Source organism: Convolutriloba macropyga, chromosome 2 (assembly GCF_964194025.1).
Source record: "Convolutriloba macropyga chromosome 2, txConMacr16.3, whole genome shotgun sequence".
Classification (NCBI taxonomy): domain Eukaryota; kingdom Metazoa; phylum Xenacoelomorpha; order Acoela; family Convolutidae; genus Convolutriloba; species Convolutriloba macropyga.
In genome coordinates this window covers 23,965,481-23,988,754 of record NC_134469.1, presented here as the reverse complement: position 1 = coordinate 23,988,754, position 23,274 = coordinate 23,965,481, and the positions used below count along the sequence as shown (strand labels likewise).

At 37.4% G+C, this 23,274-nt stretch overlaps 1 protein-coding gene across 2 annotated transcripts in view; it reads left to right on the top strand.

Moving 5' to 3' along the window:
- LOC142358447 (programmed cell death 6-interacting protein-like) overlaps positions 1 to 23,274 on the top strand; it is a 75,545-nt gene that overhangs the window by 11,120 nt on the left and 41,151 nt on the right. For both annotated transcript variants that reach the window (XM_075409852.1, XM_075409848.1), the window contains exons 7-9: positions 68 to 205; positions 622 to 965; positions 1,285 to 1,462. In XM_075409852.1, coding sequence (XP_075265967.1) covers positions 68 to 205; positions 622 to 965; positions 1,285 to 1,462 — 660 coding nt within the window. The remainder of the gene's footprint in view (positions 1 to 67; positions 206 to 621; positions 966 to 1,284; positions 1,463 to 23,274) is intronic.

Here is a 23,274-nt window from a genome sequence, read left to right as displayed (position 1 = left end):
GCTTTGTGACAATCTGCCAGCTATGTTTGATAATAGAAAATTGGAGAATTGTTTTTATATTTGATAGAACTGGTTGCCTGATGTTGTGGTCAAGATAGACCACTACAAGGCACTGTCACACTACTACCTGGGTAAAGAACTGAAACGGGTGAGAGACTCCCCCGGGGCAGAGTGCAAGTACGGAGAGGAGATTGCCAGATACCAGGTAATGTTATCATTATCATTATGATTATTCTCGCATAAACATTTGCCTAAGCTTTTCGAATAATTTTCTAAATCGAAATAAGAATTAGCCTCTGAGGGTCGGCTAAATGCAAATATTTAAGTTTTCAAAGGCAATGTATACTCAGTGTTCTGCTACTTATTACATTAAGCTTTAATCTTCTCAGATGTAGCCCAGTTTGTGAAGGTACGGAAGTGTACTAAGTTTTGAGAAAACTAAGAAGTTTGCATTATCAACAAACAATCTATTAATGCAATTTTGTAATTTCACTCAAAAGGTGTTGAAAAATTGCTGCTTTTCGTACTGAACCACTGTGAGCACTGTCTGAGTACTCCAAAGTAACCAAGATTAAACGACTCGTCCTCATGGACTGTTTAAAGCAAAGTAGCTCAATTTAGATGGCAGATACCTTCCTCAAACACAAAATAACGATGGACCTCCTTCCGAACAATCTCAAAAACGACTTGAAGTCGGAGTTGAATGTGGCCGTGAAGGACAATAATCTCATCTATCATGAACCTATCCCGGACACTAAGACTCTATCCGCACCTGAGAAAACTATCTTGGCTAAGCCAACTTCTTTTGATGCGGCTAAGCAATTGTCGAAAGATTCCAAGGACATCTTTGGGGCGATTACTCCGTTGGCTGTGACTAGTGCGATGGAGTTCTTCAAACAGAAGAAGACTGAGCTGGTTTCAGTTGAAGTCGCCAAATTGAGGGAGGCGAATGACACTCTGAATGGGTAAGAGTATGAAGATTTGCACATTAGCTATGACAACTCGAACTGATGGAAAGATGTCGAATGACTAAGTTAACACGATTAAAATTGAGGTTTTGGTATGTATGGATGAACTAAATGTAGGATAAGACTCAATTTATTGGATAGCGGCTATTTTCTCTGTTGAACCGTTTTTTCCTTCATTGGTATAGAAAGTTCAGTTCAAAATTAAGACGTTCTTGTCCTTGAAATATGTTATTGAACGCTACATCGTTTGTTTAAAGCTAAGTTGCATGGTTGTGGAATTTAAGCATGTTGAATGAAAACTTGCTGATTGTTTAAGTGTATTGGCATCGCTGAATCTTCCGGCAGCGCTGGAGGAGACACGAAGTGGAGAGTTGCCCGCGTCTCTGTGGGAAAAGGCAAGCAAACTGCAGAGCCAGGGTGGAATTGACAACGTCACAAGAAGGATCACTGACTTACCCGAATTACTGGAGCGAAATAAAGAAATTTTGGACGAGGTTTGTAGTGATTGTAATGGAATTACATGGCATTAGGTATTGACAAATATTGGTGGATCAGATAAATTAGTTTGATTGTAGGCGGTTATAAATGATTTTTTGTGCTAATTGGAATTATTGTCGATTGGTTGAGTGTTAATTTTTTTCGGCTCATGTGAATAAGCCGTTTCGAGTCGATTATCAAAATATGGGGAAAATAAATCGTTTTTCGATCGGAAGTCTAATATTGGTTGACATAGACGAAAATGCCTGCTCTCTTTCAGAGAATACGCTGAAGGTTAGATTTTATCTATTTTGATTTTGCTATAAGGCAAGTTTGAGTAGTGCATTCTTAAAAGTATTGGGTAAGAGATACAGTCTCGACATAAAATGTTAAATTTTTCGTCAGATTGTCATTTTCTCATTAATTCACGATTAGCTTCATTATCATTGCTTTGAAATATTTCAAAGATAAAGAAGTCTGTGCCCTGAGGTCATGCTTATGGCGTGTTGCTGAATTTGTAGAAATTGACGCACCTTTTGAAGTTGAAATTTTTTATGCAATGCAAACTTTGTAGTAATCAGTGCGGTTAATTTCAGAGCAAACCAGCCAAGGATAATAGAACGAATTGATTCTGCATCAGAATTGGCCTGATCCTTTTGAGGTCTTCTTATATCCATATTGCTTTGCCTATTTAGTGATTTCTTTAAATTCGTATCGTGGAATTTTGAGTGGATTTTTTTTATATTTTCCTTTTGTGTGTCGGTATTTTTAGAGGGTGCGTGCAGTCAACTCGCAGATGTGCCATAAGCGGACAGTCCAGAATGTTTAATTGCGCTCAAACAACTTTTGCTGCAATTTTTGTGTATTAAATGTGCATTGAATGCTACTTTTCGAATCCAATTTAAATAGTAGCCCAATTTCGGATCAGACCTGGTAATAGCATGATGAATGTCAGAGCTCCTTAATCGGAAGTTGTCATAACAGGTTTCGGTGACCCTGACAAACTAACAAAATGCGTCTTTTTGCAAATCTTATAAAAATACCGTCCCCTGGGAACAATTAATACATGTTTAATTAACCTCAAACGAAGTTTGTGGCCATTGTATTAGTCATGCCTAGCTTTTTATGCGATTTTTCGTAATACAGACTTTTCGTCATCGTTTTTTTTACGTCTGACCATTTGACTTTTTGTGTTCAGAAACGAAAATAAATAGGTAAAGCCCGGAGAGCATTATGTTCTCTCAGAGGCTTACGGCTCATTAGCCCCCCCCCCCCCCCCCCAACTCAATCTCCTCGAAATCATTCATCCGTAACCCCACAAGCTAGCCCACACCGATCTACCGACAAAGCAAACCGCCCGTCAGTCGTTTGAAAGCAATTCGCCCGAAGCGGTTATGTTTAATAGCCGCCTTCGGCCTCTCAACGGCTATTATTTAGGTGTCTCCTTTTTCTACAATTCAAAGTATTGGAATGATCTTGGCGTTGTCTCTATTTCAGATCTGTTCACACATTTTGATGATTTTCGAAGTCAAATTGAAGTTAAAATGATTCGAAACAGGAAATGTGGGGGTTTGGGCTACACAATGGTTGTACTGGTTGTTTAGTCATAATTATGGGCAATTTTCTCCTTCGAGTCGTTTCCGGAATTCTTCCGGCTATGTTTTTTTTAAGATCTGTTCACAAATTTTCATGATTTTTGATGTCAAATTGGAGTAGTGATTTTGGTCACGCCGAAACAGGAAATGGAGCGAAAAAGCGAGTGGTTTTGCGGCGTGAAATTTTTTTGCTCTAATTTTAAAGTTAGTGAGAATACGGTGTTCGAACAAAAACTCGTGTTCTCGCTAGTGGTTTTTTGTTCACATGCGGCAATTTAACTTTGGTTTTTATGTTTTTTTTCCAATTTTTTTATCGGATTTTTTTTTCTAAATGGTTTTCCCAATCCATTCATAGTTCATTCTAGTCCTTTTTTGTTAGAATCAAATGTACATTTCTCGCTAGTGGGTTTTTGTTATCCTTAGAGGCTTTTTGACATCGATTTTGTTTTTTTTATCTGATTTTTTTTAGAAATGGTTTTCCCAATTCACTCATAGTCTGCTCTTGGTCTAGTTTTTTGTTTAGTCAATGAAAATTCTTGGAATTGTCCGTCAGGACTTGTCTTGCTATGTTTTTTTAAATTCGCTTTACCTTTTGATCACGTTTTTCGTTTTACATAAGTCACGACTTTCACGTTTGACTTCTGACTTACCTTACTCACTGTTTCAACTGAATGGTTTTCAAATCCACTCTCAATGAATTACGCAAGATAGTCAATACAGTCGAGGTCAAAATAGTTAAATCAAAAGAGACGAGATAATCCGATAAAGCCCGTTCATTAAGTCATTGAGAATTAGGTTATCAAAGTTCATTAGAGTGCTTGCTAGCTGACATTGGTACTAAGCTTATTAGCTTTCAGTTTACAAGCTGAATTAAGTATAGTTTTAGAATCCAAATGAATTTGCACGCCATTTCAGATCACTTTTTGACACTGAAAATAAAAACAGAGAAATATTCGGTCAATTTATCTCCTTTTTTTTCTGTTTCAATCCTGATGTGCATCAAGCTCGTCAACAGCGGCTTTTTTCCGGCCATCTGCCGTCTATGTTTGAGCCCATTCCTAGTCTTTTTAAGATCGTTTTTTTAAACTTAGTCAATGAAAGTTCGTTGACTCGTAGGCCAGGAGTTGTCCTAGGTTTTCGTAATTCGTTTTACATTTCGATCACGTTTGTCGTTTTACATAAGTAACGACTTTCACCTTTGACTCCTGACTAACCTTACTCATTGTTTTAAATGAATGGATTTTACATTCGGTTACTCATTGAATTACGCAATGTAGTCGATGAGTCAAAAGAAGCGGGATAAAAGGGATACAGCCATGTCGTTAAATCAGTGCATTAGGTTATAAAAGTTTATTAGAGCGATTGCTAGCTGGCGTTAGTGTTGTATTAAGCTTTATAACCTTCAATTTCTGTTCAAAGGCTGAATTACTGCGCACCAAATTTGATTTTTTTTGTCACTTAGCTTTCAGTCAACTTTTGTCTCTTCTTTTCTTTTTTCTCTGTGTTTCAGTCCCGATGTGCGTCAAGCGGGTTGACTGCAGCTATTTTCTGGCGATTTGCCAGCTATAATTGAAAAAGTTTTCCTAATGGTAGAATGTTATTTCTTCCCAAGCTTAACAGACTTTGAAGCTAATACAAATTGAGGTAGGTGTACCTTGGAGATCAATCCCTTGTCAACTTTTTTACTTTATATGAATAATATTCTACTTTTTTCTCAAAACTCTTTGTACGTGGCGAAATGAAAATTGAAGCCGTGCAAAAAATATTGACGATGCTCAGATGAAAGGTGCCATTGAAATTGCTGTCTTGTCTCGAAAAAGACAGGCTTGCTTTGAACTGAAAACAGTACTTTTCCATAAACGGAATTCGGAATTAATGCAATTTCGAGTGGGCGAAAACGAGAAAAGCAATTTGTGTTAGATGGGATAGATAGGACTATTCTTAATGCCGCCGTCTGCCTCTCTACGGCTATTATTTAGGCGTTCTCATTTGTTTTCAATTCGTTTTAAATTTTGATCATTGTTTTTTGTTTTACACAATTCAAAATTTTCACGTTTGACTTCTGACTTACTTCACTCACTGTTTCAACGGAATTGATTTTAAGTTCTTTCAAACATTGATATACGCAATTCAGTAATTTCGGTCAAGGTCAGACGCGCAACACTAAATGCTATTGAGTTGGCAAATTTGAATTGACTGCCGACGTTTTTTTAATTCCAAAGATGCGCCTGAGTTTTCAGCTCAAGAATTTAGTTTTCAGTCTTATTCTATCTGCATTGTGCGAGAGTTTAGAGAGGCATTGAGAGAAATTTGAGGCGCCGCTCTAGGTTTTTCAGAAAGTTTTGTATCGTGTATAGAGATGCATTAGCAAATTAGTAAGCTATTTAATTGCTCTCAAACGAAGTTTGTATCAATTATATTAGTCCTGTCGGTCTTTTTAATGCAATTTTTTGCTTTACCGATTTTTCGTCTGACGCATTTGAATTTCCGTCCTCAAAAACAGGATAAACAGGTAGCGCCCAGCGGGCGTTAAGTGCTCTTAGAGCCTTTCAGCTCACTAGTCCCTGTCACGCCCCTATTTCGTCCCTCATAGTTACGTGATGATATTCCTTAAAATATCCATAATTAAGTGCTTTATATTAATTAATATTCAGTTAGTTTCAAAGCCATATATAGCCAGTATTCCCATCTGGGCCTGTAACCTCTAATTTGTTTATGTTTACGAGAAACAACCGCAGATTGACAGTTTTACTAGCAAACACTTCAAGTGCCTAAAAGCCTCAATATTTACTTTTTTGAGTTTCTTGAAGATAAATTCACATAATCAGTAAATAACTTCATGAGAGATTATGAACTTGGTGAAGTAATTATTCTGATAAAGTAGGTGCTAATACGGAACTTGTATATGTACTTAACAAACATCAAGAGACGTACAAAAGCCGGAAATGCCCAACTTGTAGATCAGTAAATATTTGCGAAGGACCAATACAACTCAAGGCACAATCTTGCGGAACCCACTATCTCCAGAACACCAGCGAACCGACTCAGAAATCAGTTGATAAAAACTAAAACTTTCTTTCAATTATTGTGACATCTTTCTTAATTCTAACAGAGGAAATAATAAAAGATTGAACTGGCAATTCTTTTAAAATTCTTTCCAAGTCAGAGACTACTCGTCAGAAATAATGTTGAGATCGCAGTTACTCCGAAACCAAGGCAACTAGTGGATATATCGCACATCCGAACCGCTCAGTAAAAGGCTTTTCCTAGCTAACTTTATTAAAATATATCTGCTAAAAATCGCACTGTGAAACATCTAAATAAGGCCTTGGAAATATGGCAATAACTACTCTAGATTATCTCCATAATTTGTATCAATAACAACCCACATAAATACTCTAAAAATCAGTGCGTAACATGGTGACAGGAGTTATTAACTGTTTTCCAGTTTAACGGACCGATAATTCGATTAATTCCTTGATATTTTCGATATTTCCTTTCTTTATTCTGTTGTTTTCCTTCTTTTCTTCTCCATTACCTTAAGAGCCTCCAATCATCCAGAACCACATCCAGCACTTCCTTTCCGAGCAAGATGATAACACAAAAAGCAGTAACAAAGGAAAGAATGGGTGGAAACTGTGTTTGTGTCTCTGTGGACTAAGTGTAACAGTAATACAAAAGTGTTTGAGTGGACAATAACTGGAACAAACTCAACCACAGCCGCCACAACGGACAAAAACAACACAGGGTATTGGCAAGCGAGGATATTGTGAGTAAATGAATTTGTAAATTTAACTTTGGTGCTTTATTTATGTCAATTTATAAAGAACAAATTCTCCCCGCTATTAATAATTGCCGAGCGTCCCCCAATTTTGTTGAACATATTGAAGGAAATAACATCAATTATACCCATAACAGCAATAAAACACAAGCTCAGATAGTAAGCGCCTTTTCCTCTTCAGCTTATAAGTCCATCGTTATTTATGTGCTAGATAAAGATGATAAACGTGTAGCAATTTATTGGACAGCAAAAAGTTTAAATCAGAAATCTCGCAAATTTGGCCTTATTCGTAACAAACTTCAATCTGATAGAGATATTAACCTTGACAACATCATTACTGATTATCAGATAACATCAGAATAAGCTAAATTACTGAAACCATCACTTAAACATTAATTAAAAGAGGGCAAAACAAAAGTTTAAACAAAAATAAAAAACAATTATATTCTATTTCCCCACCCAGCTCCGGAGGTTAATGAATCAAACAGTGACTTCGGTCAATTATGCTGTTGCCTATCTGAGTGCAGCTTCCACAAGGCCTGTGCGGTCGTGGTCCCCACGAATTTTCCTAAACTAAGGGGCACTCTTTAGAGGTGAGACTTCGGCGGCCCATACGGCTTCAACGATATAAGTCTGACGATTCGACCGGAGCTTTAGGAATAGGCTTATAAGCAGCCCTTCTTTATTATTTTCTGAACGAATGGTTTCAGTAATTTCTTTTCTGATATTCTTGTGCTATTCATTTAACTGTTTTCTTCACTTAAATCCCCTTAATCTCTCCATTAAGTTAAGTTAAACGTGCTATTTAATACTTTAGAACGAAAATAAGACTGATTGAACGAAAAGTATATAATCTAAACGGGTAAAAAGCGAAATGGCACACGCGCAGATCAACATTACGCCCTTTTCCGGATCAGAAACGGACAATTTTAACGAGTTTGAACAACTAATAACAGGTGCAATCGGAGTCGCAGCAATCGCAAACGCACAACAAGCGAACTTTTTGCAATTACATTTAAAAGGAGACGCTTTACGATACTTCTTGACCTTACCAGAGGCTACCCGACTAGTCTTTGAAGACAGTATAACAGCTCTAAGGAACAGATTCACGCAGGATGACTTGAGAGAAATTAGAATCATAAAGTTAGAGAACCAAAAGTTTAATCCAAAAACAGACACTGTTAAAAATTTCTTAGTAAAGTTAAGAACAGAGGCCAATAAAGCATATCCAGCACCTGAAATAGTAGTAGCGGCAGCATGAGGAGGTGATGCTGAAGCCCGTAGATTCGAAAGAGAGACAGCAGCAAGAGAATCTGCTATTGAATTGTCAGAAAATCGAAAAAACGAGCAAATAAAGCGCTTCTTTATTAAGTCCATGCCAAACTGGCTTAAGCCTAAGCTTTTAGAAAGGCCAGATACAGATACCATTGATCAATTATGCACCTTAGCTAGCCAACAGATTGCAATAAGGGAGATGTGTAACAGAGAAGAGTACTTTGACGACGGATTTAATGAAATAACTGAATCAAATACTGATAAAATGTTAAAAGCAATAGCTACTATTTCAAATAATCAGAAAGAACTTGAGCAGAAACTTGAGCAGAGAACAGCACCTAAAAATGAGCCATCAGAACAAGAACCAGTAAACACATTCACACCACATTACCCTCAACAAGTCTACAAACAAAGTTATAGACAAAATTTCCGCCCTCAATACCAAAATTATCGACTAAATTACCCTCAATATCAGTCTAATTACCGTCCAGTTCAGCAAAACTATCGGCCCCAGCAACAGTACGCCCCCCGTGCTAACAATTACCGAGAGTTTAGACCACAATTTAATGCCCCTAGACCGTTTTAGTCTAACAAACAGCCACAAACTCGTAATTATTGGACCGAACCTTCAGATAGTCCCCCATTTGTTCATCCAGCTTATGTTAATAGACCAGTTTACCGGTTCCCAACAAAAAATACCACTCAAAACCTTCTTAGACAGGGTATAGTTTACGATAGTCCAGTACACAACCGATATAGCACTCAACAATCAAATCAGTTTAACCGTGCAAGTAACCCTCAAAATAGAAATATGAGAGGTATGAATTTCCCATTTAATCAACAAAAAAACTAATAAAGCCACCCAACTTTAAAAAACAAAATAAAAATTATAAAAACTCAGTTAACTATTATTACGAAAGCACGTCCAGTCCTAGTTTAGATAAAGTAATAGAGCCAGTTTATATTAAAAGTAACAAAAAGCGTAGAAAACGCAAAAGTAATAATAACAAAAGTAAAGTTAATAATTCTGTGCAACTCCCAACACAAGTACCTCAATCAGCACCAAAGCCAACACCACATGTTCAGCAATTATTCAGCATTGTCCCACTTTTAGGCAGAACATTGTCCTATGTTAAAGTTAAGTTTAATGGTGAATTAGAAAGACGTGCACTAATCGATACAGGAGCATTTGCCAACGTGATAAGTCGTGAGTTTTACAAGGAACTTATTAATACAAATATCAATTCAATAACAGAAATAGAAAAGCCAGATCTAGACAAAGTTAAAATGGCAAACGGCAACATAGTTAAAATTGATAAAGCAATTAAAATTACATTTAAATTGGGCACACAAACATTTACAGATTTCCTTGTATTAATTGTCACAACTCCTGTAATCCTAGGCAACCCATTCTTCGTTAAACATAAAGTAAGCATCTGCCCAGGACAAAGCTACATTAAATTCCCTGATCAAACACTACAAATAAACGAAATAAAGCCAGAAAAGCAACCTAGAAGAGTGGTAAAACGTAAAAAATTTGGAGTTTATACACAGAAAAAGCAAGTCTTACAGCCAAATCAACAAGCAGTATTAGAATGCAAGCTTTATGATAAACTAGAATCATTCACTGACCTCTGTGGGGTAATAATTCCAAACGAAATATTTGAAAAAGACAGTGAAGTAATATTAACATCCTCTTTAAGTAAAGTTAAAATAACATTCTGTACATCTATGTCCTGAACATTACCGATCACCCAATTACCATACATAAAGGCGAAGAAATAGCCAAATTTTCATTCTTAACATCAGACCAAGCTGAAAAGTTGTTAGATGTAGATCCTCAATTAATAAATGTAGCAAAAATGAGTGAAAATTATTTAACAGAAATAAATCAATTAATTCAAGTCACAGATACGCCAAAAAGAAAGGCCCAACCAGCAAAGCCGGCCCCGGAATATGAAAAATTGTGGTTCCCAACGCCTGAAACGTGCCCAGATCCGACAAATTTGTCGCCTTTGCAGAGAGAAATATTTGAGCAATTGTTAAAACTGCAAGAAATGGAGAAATTAGATCCAAAGGGTAATTATCAGGATAAAATAACCTTTTTGAGCAAATTCCCATGGGAAAAATCGGGCCTCAATGATGAGCAAAAAGCAGTAGTAGGTGAACTATTAGTTGAATTCAGTGACATTTTTGCAAAGCATAGATTTGACGTCGGATACAATACAGATTTGAAAATAAAGTTAACTCCAGAAAGAAGCATACCAATTTACGAACAAGGCCCTCCAACGCCCGTCCATTTGAGAAATGAGTTACAAGTAGAACTAGCACTAATGCATTACTATGGTCTGATAACAACTTTGTCTCAATCAAGATATAGTAGTCCACTTTTCGCTCAACGAAAGAATTCAGGAAGACTCAGACTATTAATTGACTTGAGAAAAGTAAACCACTTGTTAAAAAATGACTACGTGAATACCAACTTCCCGATTTCCAACATGAGTGACGCAATAAATTACTTTGCCGGCAAAAAATTGTTTACGAAACTTGACTGTTCTCAAGCATATCACTGTGTGCAAATGGCAGACGATGTATCAGTGCAACTGCTAGCATTTAACTTTGCTTCGAGAACTTATGCATATAAATGTCTTGCACAAGGATTGAATAAGTCAGTAACAGGATTCAGTTCCTTTATTAGACATTACTTGGACCCATGCTTAGCTTCAGGAAATTGTACCCAGTTTATGGATGATATTGGAAATGCAGTAACAAATTTTGAACAATTGGTACCGTCTTTACGAGAAATCTTTACATGTATACGTCAATCAGGACTGAAATTGTCTCCTGAAAAGTGTGAAATAGCAACAGATACAATGAAATTCCTTGGAAATAATATCAGTGCAGAAGGAATATCACCAGAAAAAGCGAAAATAACTAAATTTTTAGATAAATTTAGAATGCCAAAAACGACAAAACAAGTAAAGCGATTAATCGGCTTCACGCAATTCTTAGAAATTACATCCCTAACCTAGGTGAAAAACTAATGTCATTTTACAAGCTCCTGAAGAAGGATGCAGTAATAGAAACCACAGAAGAACATGTAAAGGCATTAGAAGTAATAAAGAAAGATTTAATGGAAGCAACAAATGTAACATTGCGATTGCCAAAACCAGGCTTACAGTATGTAATTCTTTGCGATGCTAGTTACCACGGTGCAGGTTTTGTGCTAATGGTGGAAGACTACGTAAACGAAACAGGAAAGAAAGAAAAGAAAACATACGCTCCCGTATCGTTTGGATCGCATTTGTTTAATGCAACGCAATTAAAGTTTTCAATCTATTACAAAGAGTTCCTAGCTTTGTACTACGCGCTGGACTATTTTTCACACTACATTTGGGGATCAAGCAAACAAGTTATTATATTAACTGACAACAAAAGCCTCACACAATTCTTCCAGTCAAAAGTAATACCGCCATCACTTTGGAATTGTTTAGACAGAATACTCGCATGTAATATAGTAATTGCTCACATTCCTGGACGCGCTAATTACGCAGCAGATTTCCTCTCCTGAATGGAGAATGACAAAACAGCAACAATGTCTTTCAAGTTAACAGATAGAATTCCAGTCAGAGAAATAGAAATAGATACTGAAGCACAAAATCCTGATATTGAACTGAACGTATTATTTGATACTGAAAACTTTAGTAATGAAATTAATAACGATGAACTTGATGTACTTAAAAAGCTTGGATATTATGAAGACTACAAAAAACGTCAAAGTAACTCACCAATCACAGAAATACAAGGGCTATTAAAACTTAAACGAAAACACGAAATAAATTCAATTGAGTACCCAAATCCATTAGATGAGTTCCCAGATCTTACATACAACTTAATTACCCTTAACTTAGCAGATGAGCAGCAAAAAGACACAGACATTAGAACAGTAATAAGTTGGATACAACAAAATAATCAACAACCAGACTTAAAGTATGCAACAACAAGTTTAAAAAAGTATCACAAGCACTTGAACAGATTAATTCTTGAAGGGAATGTCTGATACCGGAATTTTTATGATGATACTGGAAAAGTACTTCATAAACAATTCTGTGTACCTAAGCATTTGTGGAAAGAGACTATATCTAGGCTCCATAATGCACAAACAGCAGGTCACTTAGGCATCAAAGCAACAATTCAGGAATTTAGAAAGCGATTTTATTATCCAGGCTTCACCGAACATTTCATTAGTTTCATCAAAAATTGCCTCACTTGTCTTCAACTTAACAGAGTACCAAAAAGCCACATCACACCCAAGTTACAACCAGTCAGTTCACTACAATCATATCCAGGAGATATGCTCCAAATTGATTTAGTAGGCCCCCTAAAGTCATCGCTGTATAAGTATGTTTTGAGTGCAATAGATGTCTTCACAAAGTACCTATTCGCAGTTCCATTAACAAATGGATATGCTGACACAGTAGCCCGAGAACTAGTAAAGGTGTTCTTCCAACACAGCTACATTCCTCAAACAATACTTAGTGACTTAGGAACTAACTTTACTTCTGAATTAATGTCAGAATTAGCAAGTTTACTAGAAGTAAAGTTAAAACATGCCTCACTAAAGCACCCTCAGACTATTGGAGCAGTAGAACGATCTCACGGACCACTGAAGCGAATTCTGAAACTTAATACAGAAGAACAATGGAAAGACTGGCATAAATATGTTCCTCTTGCAACCTTTATTCATAATACTTCATATCATTCAGCAACAAATTGTTGTCCTTCAACTTTATTCCATGGCAGAGAACCCATAAAACCCCTTGACATACGGTTCTCCAGAAAAGTAATGGATGCAGTAGCAGTAAATTCCGATTTTGTAAATGAACTGCAAGATGCCATGATGCAAAAGTTTGTAGAAAACAAAGAAAAATTAACAACTGCATACTTGAAGTACAAAAAGTATTATGATCAAAAAGCATCAGCAAAACCGATTCCGGAGAAATCATTCTGTTTACTTTTAAACCCTAGGCTATTAGAGCAATCAACAGTAATAGCTTCCCAAGTTCAGAAATGGCTACCGCTTTATAAAGTGGAAAAAGTCCTTACTGACTCTAACTACATCATTCGAAAAGTAAACACGAATTACACCCAATGTGTTCACCGCATCAGATTAAAACCAATTAAACCAAGTGAAACTCCCGAAGACCTTGAGGTTATCAACCCTGCAAATTTTCAACCTGATCCATCTAGAAGACAACACATGGAGCCAGAGCTTTTTGATAAACACATTCCAGAACTGATAAATGAACAAGAAAAGGAAATAAAACAAGCTACAAAAGAGAAACAAGATCCAGTCAGAGTGACCATAAATGTTCCTCTAGGTGGACCATTAGCAGGACCAGCAGTAGCAGCACCTCCAGCAGCACCACCGGCCCCACCAAGGGTAGTAGCACCAGCAGTTAGACCACGAACTGCCCCAGTTAATCTTCCAGTAATTGATTCCTCAAGCTCAGAAGAAGCAATTCCAAACTTATTTAATGAAAATAGCAGTTCAGATGAAAATTTAGCTGACCTAAACCTGGATGCAGAACAAATTGCCCGAATACCTGTTAATCCGTTAATTGCTGATGAAATCAGACAACAAGAACCAGAAGTTCGTGTTCCTCTAGTATCATCCTCATCAGATGATGAAATGTTTCTACCATCTCAACAGCCACAACCGTCAATAGTACCATTCGATATTGGATCGCCTCCAGAAACACACGAAGAACAATTTGCTTTAACTGATAGAAAAATAAGAGCCAGACCTTATAACCCAAAACGAAAACCAGAGAAAAGTTCATTCAAGTCAACAGACTACCAACAGCGGAAAAATGTACGCGGATTTAAACGTGATAGAGAAATAATGTTGCATAAAGAAGATAGAACAAACCCCTACCTAACCAACCAAGTTAGAAGATCAGGCAGTCCTAGACCAAAAAACGCACGTACCAGACTGGAACAAGAAGAAAAACGCGAAGCAATAAAAGCATCAGCACAAGCAGCACAACAGTCAACTACCCCAAGTAGAGAGACAAAATTAGATCAAGTAAGAGCTAGCATAGCAAAATATTCAGGGAAAAAGCCCAGCAGTTCAGCAAATAAACCAGTAACTAGATCTCAATCGAAAAAATCTTCACCAGGCTCATCTAATCAAAATTTAAACCATTTTAGTCAAGAAGTTAATGCAACATATCTAAGTGCTCCAACAGATATCTTATATTCACCATACTCTTTTGCACACTGTATATCAGCAGACCTTGCAATGGCAAAGGGATTAGCCCGACAAGTCAAAAGCTGGTACCCAGCAGCCCCAAGTGCAATTAGACTTAGATATCCACCTGATATTGGCTCAGTTTTAATTTACTTCGACCCCATTTCTGAACGTTATATCTTCAGCTTAGTTACCAAATTCAGATACTACCACAAACCCACATACGAATCAGTATTAGCAAGTCTCTATGAACTGAGAGAAATAGTAATAGATGCAGGAATTACACACTTAAGTCTCCCAAAACTCGCCAGTGGCTATGATAAATTGGATTTTAACATTATTTTTGAGCTTATATGCCAAGTCTTCGACCCTCTACCCATAACCATCTATATCCATTAGCATGTACAGACCCAGTACAGTCTAGCAGCACCCTTCATTTGTCCAAAAAGTCCAAAAAGCCTGAGCGACTTAGCCCTAAAGTCCAAAAATCGCTAAAAATTCGAAAAATTTTGACCTCAAATCCTAGTTATTTTGTTATATCTCCAGAACTACTTGTCTGAACCTGGATTAACCTATTGTTCTGAAAAGCCCTCATCCAGTAGAAGCGATTCCAGCTATTTTTGACCCCATTCGACCTGTTCTTAGTACCAAAAACTTGGCCCTACCTAAAATTGGCCCTTCCGAAAATCCTAGTTTCACTTCAGAAAAATAGTCATGAAATTGTGAAAAATGCCCCGATCATTCCAAATTTTTGCGCTGCAGCATTTTTCAAGCCGAGGAAACGACATGCAAATTTTGAAGCGATTTGGAGAACTTTAAAAATTGAGTGACGCTGGAGCCCTCAATTTTTGACACTTTTCGAATCCGCTCGAATTCAATGATAACTCCCACAAAAAACACCCAATTGACCCATTTTATAGCCCTAGACCGTCCTACTGCTCACGCTTGACATCCCAGTACCCAAAAATCCCGTCAAAAATCAATAAAAGTTGAGTTATGACAAAAATACCGAACCCTACCAAAGTGTGCTAAAATTGATTAAAATGTAGTGTAAATTATACCCCAAAAATATGCCAAAAACTGTCCCAAATGCCTCCAGCAGCTACTCACAGCTGCCACCCACATGGTACAACCTCAAACAACCGTTAAAACCCAATATTTCCAAGTATATGTTGAAAAATGACGAAAAAACGAAAATCGCGCTTCTGCTTCAATTCACTGCTTCAAAAGTTTTGTCATTTTATCTCCCACATGACCCGATTGAAGCCACCTATACCCCCTAAAACCCTAGTGCAACCCCCCACTAGCTTTTTTGTACCATAAAAACCACTCCCAGCTCATCCCAGTATCAACCATGAAGACTTAAACCCAAATAAGCTCTCAAAACGCCACAATTTTGTCAGGAAAAATCCAGTTATTTCCCACTAGAATCAAAATTATTCACTTCTGACAGCAATTAACCATACCATCAGCACTCCCACATCTATATCTCTCAGAATATGCACTCCCAGCCCCCTAGTGCCAATACAAGCTGAGAAAAGACTGCCAAAGTAACGAAAATAAAAAAAAATCGAGTGTAATTTCAAGAAAAAGTGATCAAAAATGCATCTTAATACCCGAATATGCCCAATTTTATTGTTAATTCAGTTAGCCCTACTCATGAGCAGTCCAACCATAGCAATATCAATCATTTTGAACAAGTTTTTCATAGCCTCATAGCCAATAACCTATCCCCTATCTGAGCCTTTTCAAAAAACCCAGGTTCACTGCAGCAAAAACGTTATAACTCGCGAAAAAATAGTTGAAACTGCCCAAATTTTTGCGCTGCTGGGTTTGTTGAGCCGATAAAGCGATTCACTAATTTTGAGCTCAATCGAAGCATTTTAAAAATTGAGTGATGCTGGGCCCCTCAATTTTGGAGACTTTTTGAAAATTCACGAACATGTTCATAAAATCCAAAATACTGATCGAAAACCTGATATTATTAGCTTAAAACATCCGCATGCTCAAGCTCTACACGCCCATATCAAAATTTTGAAAATTGTTAAGTAAAATGTTGAAATAATAGCAAAATACTGAAGCTTACCAAACTCTTCTCAAATTCGTCAAAACAGAGCCAAATTTAGAACATAAAAATATAAAAATAGTATCAAACAGCCGAATTATGAGCCCATATCCAATATTCAGTCTCCCTAGTAGTTACCCAAGCCCAATAAACCCATACAATCGCATAGAAACTCATAAATGTTGAAAAAAGTGAAAAAATCGAAAATTGCACATATTTCACAAAATGTGGTCCGAAATTCTAAACTGAAAAAGTCAACATATTATAGTCAAATCATGCACCAAACTGCACCAATAGTTGCCACCAACATAGTACTCACTAGTATGACCCACAATTACTGTCAAAAATCAATTATCTTCAATCTATGTCAACTTATGCACGAAACATGACGCTTCACAAGCAAAAATTCAGTACATTTCACAGAAAAACTGGTATAAAACCTAAGTTAATCAACTCCAAACCTACCAAAATGCTACCCCTGATAGCCACAGATATCAGTAACAAGAGTTAGCACCTGATTTAGGCCACTAGAGAATAAACAGACTGACACATGTCTCGAAGAAGCTCAATTAGTGGAAAAATCACGCTTAAAAATTAGCATTTTGGACGCAAAAATCAATGTTCTGACCCGATAAACAGCTTCAAACCCTATAATTCAGTAACATATATTAGTACCAAGCACAGACAGTACCATTTTAACCATTCAATACCGATAATGTATGAACATTGACGACTTATTCAGACCGAAATTTCATGATTCAAAAATAACCAGGTTCAGATCACGAAAACAATCATAACTTTGCGAAAAATGCTTAAATTGCGCCAAATTTTTGCGCTGCAGGGTTTTTCAAGCCACTGAAGCGATCTGTCAATTTTGAGCCCGGTCGGAGCAATTTAAAAATTGAGTGACGCTGGAGCCCTCAATTTTTTGCATTTTTCGTTTTTTCAGACATCAGTAAAAAAGATGACCAAAAAGTGTCCAAAAACCTGAATTTATTGCATAGTTATTCCCCACCGATGTCTACTGAGTGGGCCAAGCCAAAAAAATTTGCTCAAAGTTCAATAAAAATTGAAAAATTCACATATTTACCACGCCAGCCCTGATGCGGAAAAATCACCAAAATTACGAAAAAATTACATGTAAAAATTAGTACCAAATACTCTTCCAAACCAGTTCAAATTACACACAAGTGCTGCTAACAACCAGATTAAGTATCTAGAACCATTAGAACCAGTCTATGATCAATAATTGACAAGTAAATTAAAGTTAATGCCCAAAAATCAAAAAAGTCGTTATGTCACCAAAATTTCACTTTCACAAATATGTCATTATAAAGTCACACACTGCAATTAAAATGTTTCCACACGTTCACACACTTCACAGCTGCTAGACCCAACAGTCAAATCCAATTAACAAAGCTACAATTGACAAATAAATAAGTAAAAACTCACCTATAGATGAAACTAAACTACATGATGAATATAATTGCACCAACACTAGTCAATTCTCATCGGCGCTATCCTCAGCTACGGTACCACAACCACTAGTACACTGACCGGACTGACCCCTTGTCCTAGTAGAACGAGTCACGTACCGCTCAGTATCGTCCAACCTGTTTAAATGTCATTATAATAAACAAAAAGCCTCGAAATTATATGAAAAACACGATAAATATTCACAAAAACAGTTAAATACTCACTTTGGAAAGTCCACAATTGGCTCACAATGGTACCGATACTCATTGTCGATGAATTTCCCGATGCACTGGATCAGTACAGCAGGAGCGGTGGCTTTAGCATTGATAGAATGCCTGTAACACACCCAGCCGCCCCCCATTTCCTCAGTATTCTGCCAATAAATATTGACGTTGCATCCCAGGAAAGAAGCCATACCGACAAACTAAACAACAAAACCTCAAGGAGTACCTACCTACACATGCACATATCAAAATTAACAGTAATTACAATAAAATTTTACCCAGAACTCGGCCAACGACCCATTATCTTCACTCTCAGCAATCTCATACTCCGACACAAAGTACCCTAACTGGTCCTTTACAAGCTCAGAGAATCCAGGCGAACGCATCCTGGCCACAATAGCCAAGCGTAGAGCGCGAACATTATGCTTGGGAACCTTCTTGTCTGCAACAAACCAAACAAATGTGAATTAAAGTAATAAACTTAGTGAAAATTGCGACAAAACACAACAAATACCTGACTTCGGACCAGTTAAAGTGTAGTACAGAGCACTGAGAGCACACAGACCACCAACTTCGGCCCTCACACCAGCCGCACCAAGCAACTTTGGAGTTTTGAATGACACTATGTCCACATGCTCAGCATAAATGTCATTGTAAAACTCGTACCCCAATCCTCCCATTGACCGTGGAAAGAAGAACCCAGCAGCTTTCAGGCGATCGACTTGTGACCTCACACGAGTAATGTGCTTTGCAGAAGCACTAAACCCAACATGAAGCGAAGCCAACTCCTGAGACACCATCTGCTGAGTTGGAATTTCCTTCTCCTGAACTTGCATCTCGGTGCCCACCTTCACTTCCACTTTGTACATCAACACCTCCCGATGTACGGCCAATTCTGATGTTCCCACGTTCTTTGTCCCCAGTACCATATGTTCTGCTTTGTCCCGATAAGCTCGTCGCTCCTCAGATGACCGAACAAATGATGGATACATCCATTCAGACTGAGACGACTTGCTTCGCAAGAAAGTCAGAAAATCCTCATACTGAGCAACATCCATGATTCACAATAACTATCTGAAAGTTTAAAAATTGAGTCAAACTAGTTATTAAGCAAGCAGAAAACTAAAGTGTTAAGTCAAAAATGAACAATCAGAGGAATGAAAACACACAAACAGAACAATTTATGCAATAAATGCCAAGGACGTTTAAATACCATGCTATAATGACCACTAATAGTTAATAACACATGCCACAAAACACACAACAACGCTTTGAACACACAATTACACCCTTCACTAGCATTCACTTATTTACTACGCCTCTCTAATTCTTCCTTTTGTCCCCTACTTATATCCTCAACCCCCCCCCCCCCCCCCCCACAAAACAAGTCTTGATATATTAATTACTACCATATTACTAGCACCATGTACGAAGTATATTAGTAGCACCAGTCAATATTACATGTAAAACTACAATATTACAGTCAGTCCCAATAGTCCTTACACAGTCATATTAATATTACTATTACACAATATTACAACTATTAATATAGTTAAATAAAATAAGAATAAATAATAAGTCACACTGAATCTTCCTCGACAGCCTCCCCTGAATTTCCCACTTCCCTCCTCCTCCTCCTTCGATTTGCCCACACTCCCAACAATCCAGATACTAATGATAATAATAAAAAGAATACTAATATAATAATAATCCACCACTCAGTCCCACCACCACTCCCATTATCAATAACTATATCATCTACTGCTGTCATATTGCACTTTGGATGTTTCAATCTTGACCAGTGAACAGCGTTCCTTCCAACAAACCTGGTCCCATTCCCACAGCACCCAATAATTATGGCAGAAACAGTGATATTAAAGCACATGGTGCAATATTGTGGGCAAAATAATCTGAAAAACTCGAAAAACATGTAAAGACTGCATAATTCGACCCCCACAACCACTACCCCCATCATCACACACCCATCATTCAACCAAATAACCACACTTCAACATGTTTAAACAGCATACTCAGTAGTAATATCAATAAATACACACATCAGCACACATCACCTAAAAGTAAAGTACACCTGAAATAAATAAACATCACATAAACAAGTGCCATATTGAGAAAACTAGATCTAGAAGCCCGAGTAAAGTAACTAAATGAGCAAATAAACACCGGAAGACCAAATAGAGCCAGTTGAAACACTCAGAAGAACCACATTAGTAGAAGATTGTCCTGAAACATAGCCGATATTATTGAAATATGAAAATGTTCCTCACAATTGTGTTGAATCTCTTACTTTTCGGCCCCACTTTTGAAACCCCGATTAATACAGAAGCAGCTCTAGATAAAGGCATCATCTTCCATAAAGAAGGAAACATTCTGATTACCGAAAAGTTCATAAATGTGGAATTTTTAGTACCGTTTCCTCGCTATAATTTCACTATCAGACAACAAGTAGAGACTCTACTTAATGAACTCTCGAAAAAATGGATCACGCAATCGGAATTTTGCAACCTTACCCATAGCACTACTTACCGGAACCAAACAGCTGCCTTCAATGTTGATTGGCTTTACACAAAAATACTCAATAAAACCATAGAAGTCGAAATTGAAGTCCTTAAATTACGCAACGAGACTGAAAAACTCCTTACCAGAGTCGAAGAAGACCCTCACACTCGACAAAAACGAGCCGCCCCGCTTGCAATAGCTGCCGCAGTTGCTGGAATTGGACTCTTTGGTCCAGGAATCGCAATGAGTAGCGGAGGATGCGGTGGAATTACAGGAATTTTCGGATCTTGTCAGCGAACGTCCCAAAATGCTGAGAACATCGACAGATTAGCCAACAGTTTCAACAGCCTCAATGACTATGTAATGGAAATCGGCGCACAAACCGATGAGAAATTCTTCCTAGTTGCTGACGAACTTGCAAAGGTTTACAAAGTTCAAAACGAAATGCAAGAAAACCAGAACAGAAACTGGAAACTAGTAGAGGAACAGTTCGCATTTATAGATCATAATCTGAATGCACTAGCAACCTGCATGGAAATCCAATTATCACAGCAACAATTGAATTTTAACTTTGATACAGCAGCTTCATTACTTCTCACTCTTTATGCAGATATTAAAAGTTACAGAGCAGCCTTATATTCTTTTCGAATTAATGTTATAAATGCCATTCCTACTTTGCTTGACAAACGTCTTCCAAGTCCATTACTACTTTGCTGACAACGTCTCTTTAGTGCCTCGTAAATCTTTGATAAAGATCCTTGACTCAGTCCATGATAGCCAAAAGAACGCCCCAGATCGTCTAACTTTGGCAATACCCATGACTGACATACTTTCGTACTACGATGCGAAATTAGTACAAGAGATTTCGACAGTTGAAGACGGACTTTTACTGACACTAGCCATTCCCCTAGCCTCTAGCCAGACAGTGTTCGAAGTTTATCGTGCAATAGTAATCCCTATGCCTCAGAAGGACTCCGTAGACGCCTTACGATATGTAATAGAGGGAGAATACTTAGCAATCTCAGAAGGACAGATGGAAACCACAGTATTGACGAAAGCTCAGTATGACAACTGCCTTGGATCGCCACGATACAGAATCTGTCATGAGACAATGGAAACCCACCTAGGATTCTCCTCGTGTCTAGCAACCCTCAAGTTTCACCACACAATCTCAGCATTGAAAGTATGTGATACAGAGAAGGTTGTGTTACCCAACCCAGAACGAGCACAGAACCTTGGATACGGAATTTGGCTCCTAACATCAGCTTCAAGTGATTATACCCTTAGTGAGATTGGTACGGACGAAAATGGCCGACACATCAATGTTCCTCACAAAGGTTGTAACATCTGTTTAATCACATTAAAATGTGGACATACAATGTTCAGTGACAACATTAAGATTCGAGCTGATTTACAAAGTTGTCAGTACCTTCCAGCAACCAGAATTAATGTTACATTACCAGATCCACTTGCCCATTTAATTGATTCAGTGCCTAACATACATGAACTTCCGAAGTATGACTCTCCCACCGAAGCAAATCTCGATTTATTGAAGAAAGTTAAAACGGAATTTATTTACTCGAACAGAAAATTATCAACAGAGTCACTAGATGCCATAGCAAAGCCAATTACCACTGAAATGAAGCCAGCACTAATTGATAAACTTGAATCTTACGTTCCGATCAAGCTTTCTCTCTCGTTAACAATCATTGTCTTTATCGGAAATCTAGCGTTACATATTCTCTTCATGTTCTTATACCATAAAGTAGCCTTTGTACGACGAATGGTACCGAATTTCATGAAGCTTAACGGAACCAATGTACCGCTAAACCCAGTAGTTTCCGTACCCAAACATCTGAAAGCAGATGTAGTCACAACTCTTGCCAAACAACTCAAGCAACCGCCAACAGTCATCTCTCCAGAAGAACTTGGAACCCTCAAACGACAACGACGAAATTCCATGCCTGCAACTTCTACCATATCACTCAACACCATGGACCGATTTAACACAGACGACGAACTGGACCATCAAGCTCAATCCCGAGAGGAGAGTATGCTTTAAGTTCTTGATAGTCTTATATAAGTTTGACAAGTATTATTCCTCTCACATATTATCTCTTCATTCATTAAGCTTAACTAATCAGTGCTTCATAAGTTCAAACTAGTACCTCAATTCACAACCTAAACCAGTGCTTTAAACCAACCCTCCAGTTTGACCATATGTGTCTCCTCCTCAAAAGTTTAGAGCCATTATTCACAGAAATAACCATGATTATTCCCAGTGCTAATTTCCGCTGTTCTTTTAACCGTCACTTTATCTATGTCTTCACTTTTTTCTTCTGAATTAGCGCATTTTATCTCCCCTAAATGTTTCTTTAAAGCCTTTAACCTTGTCTCAACCTTCTTCATTTTAATTTATCTTAACTTAACCTTTATTTCTCTTATCTTCTTTAATTGTCTTTAACTTAAATGCTTTCGTTCCAAAACTCTTTTCTAAGAAAACATAAATTGGGTGGCTCCAACAAAAATATGTTTATATCCTTATACTCGTGCAGATTTTACGTTTTATAGAAAAATTGTAAAAACCCAGTTCCTTCTCAAAATTTTCATGGAAAATTTTCATAAAGTCGGGTAGTGTCACGC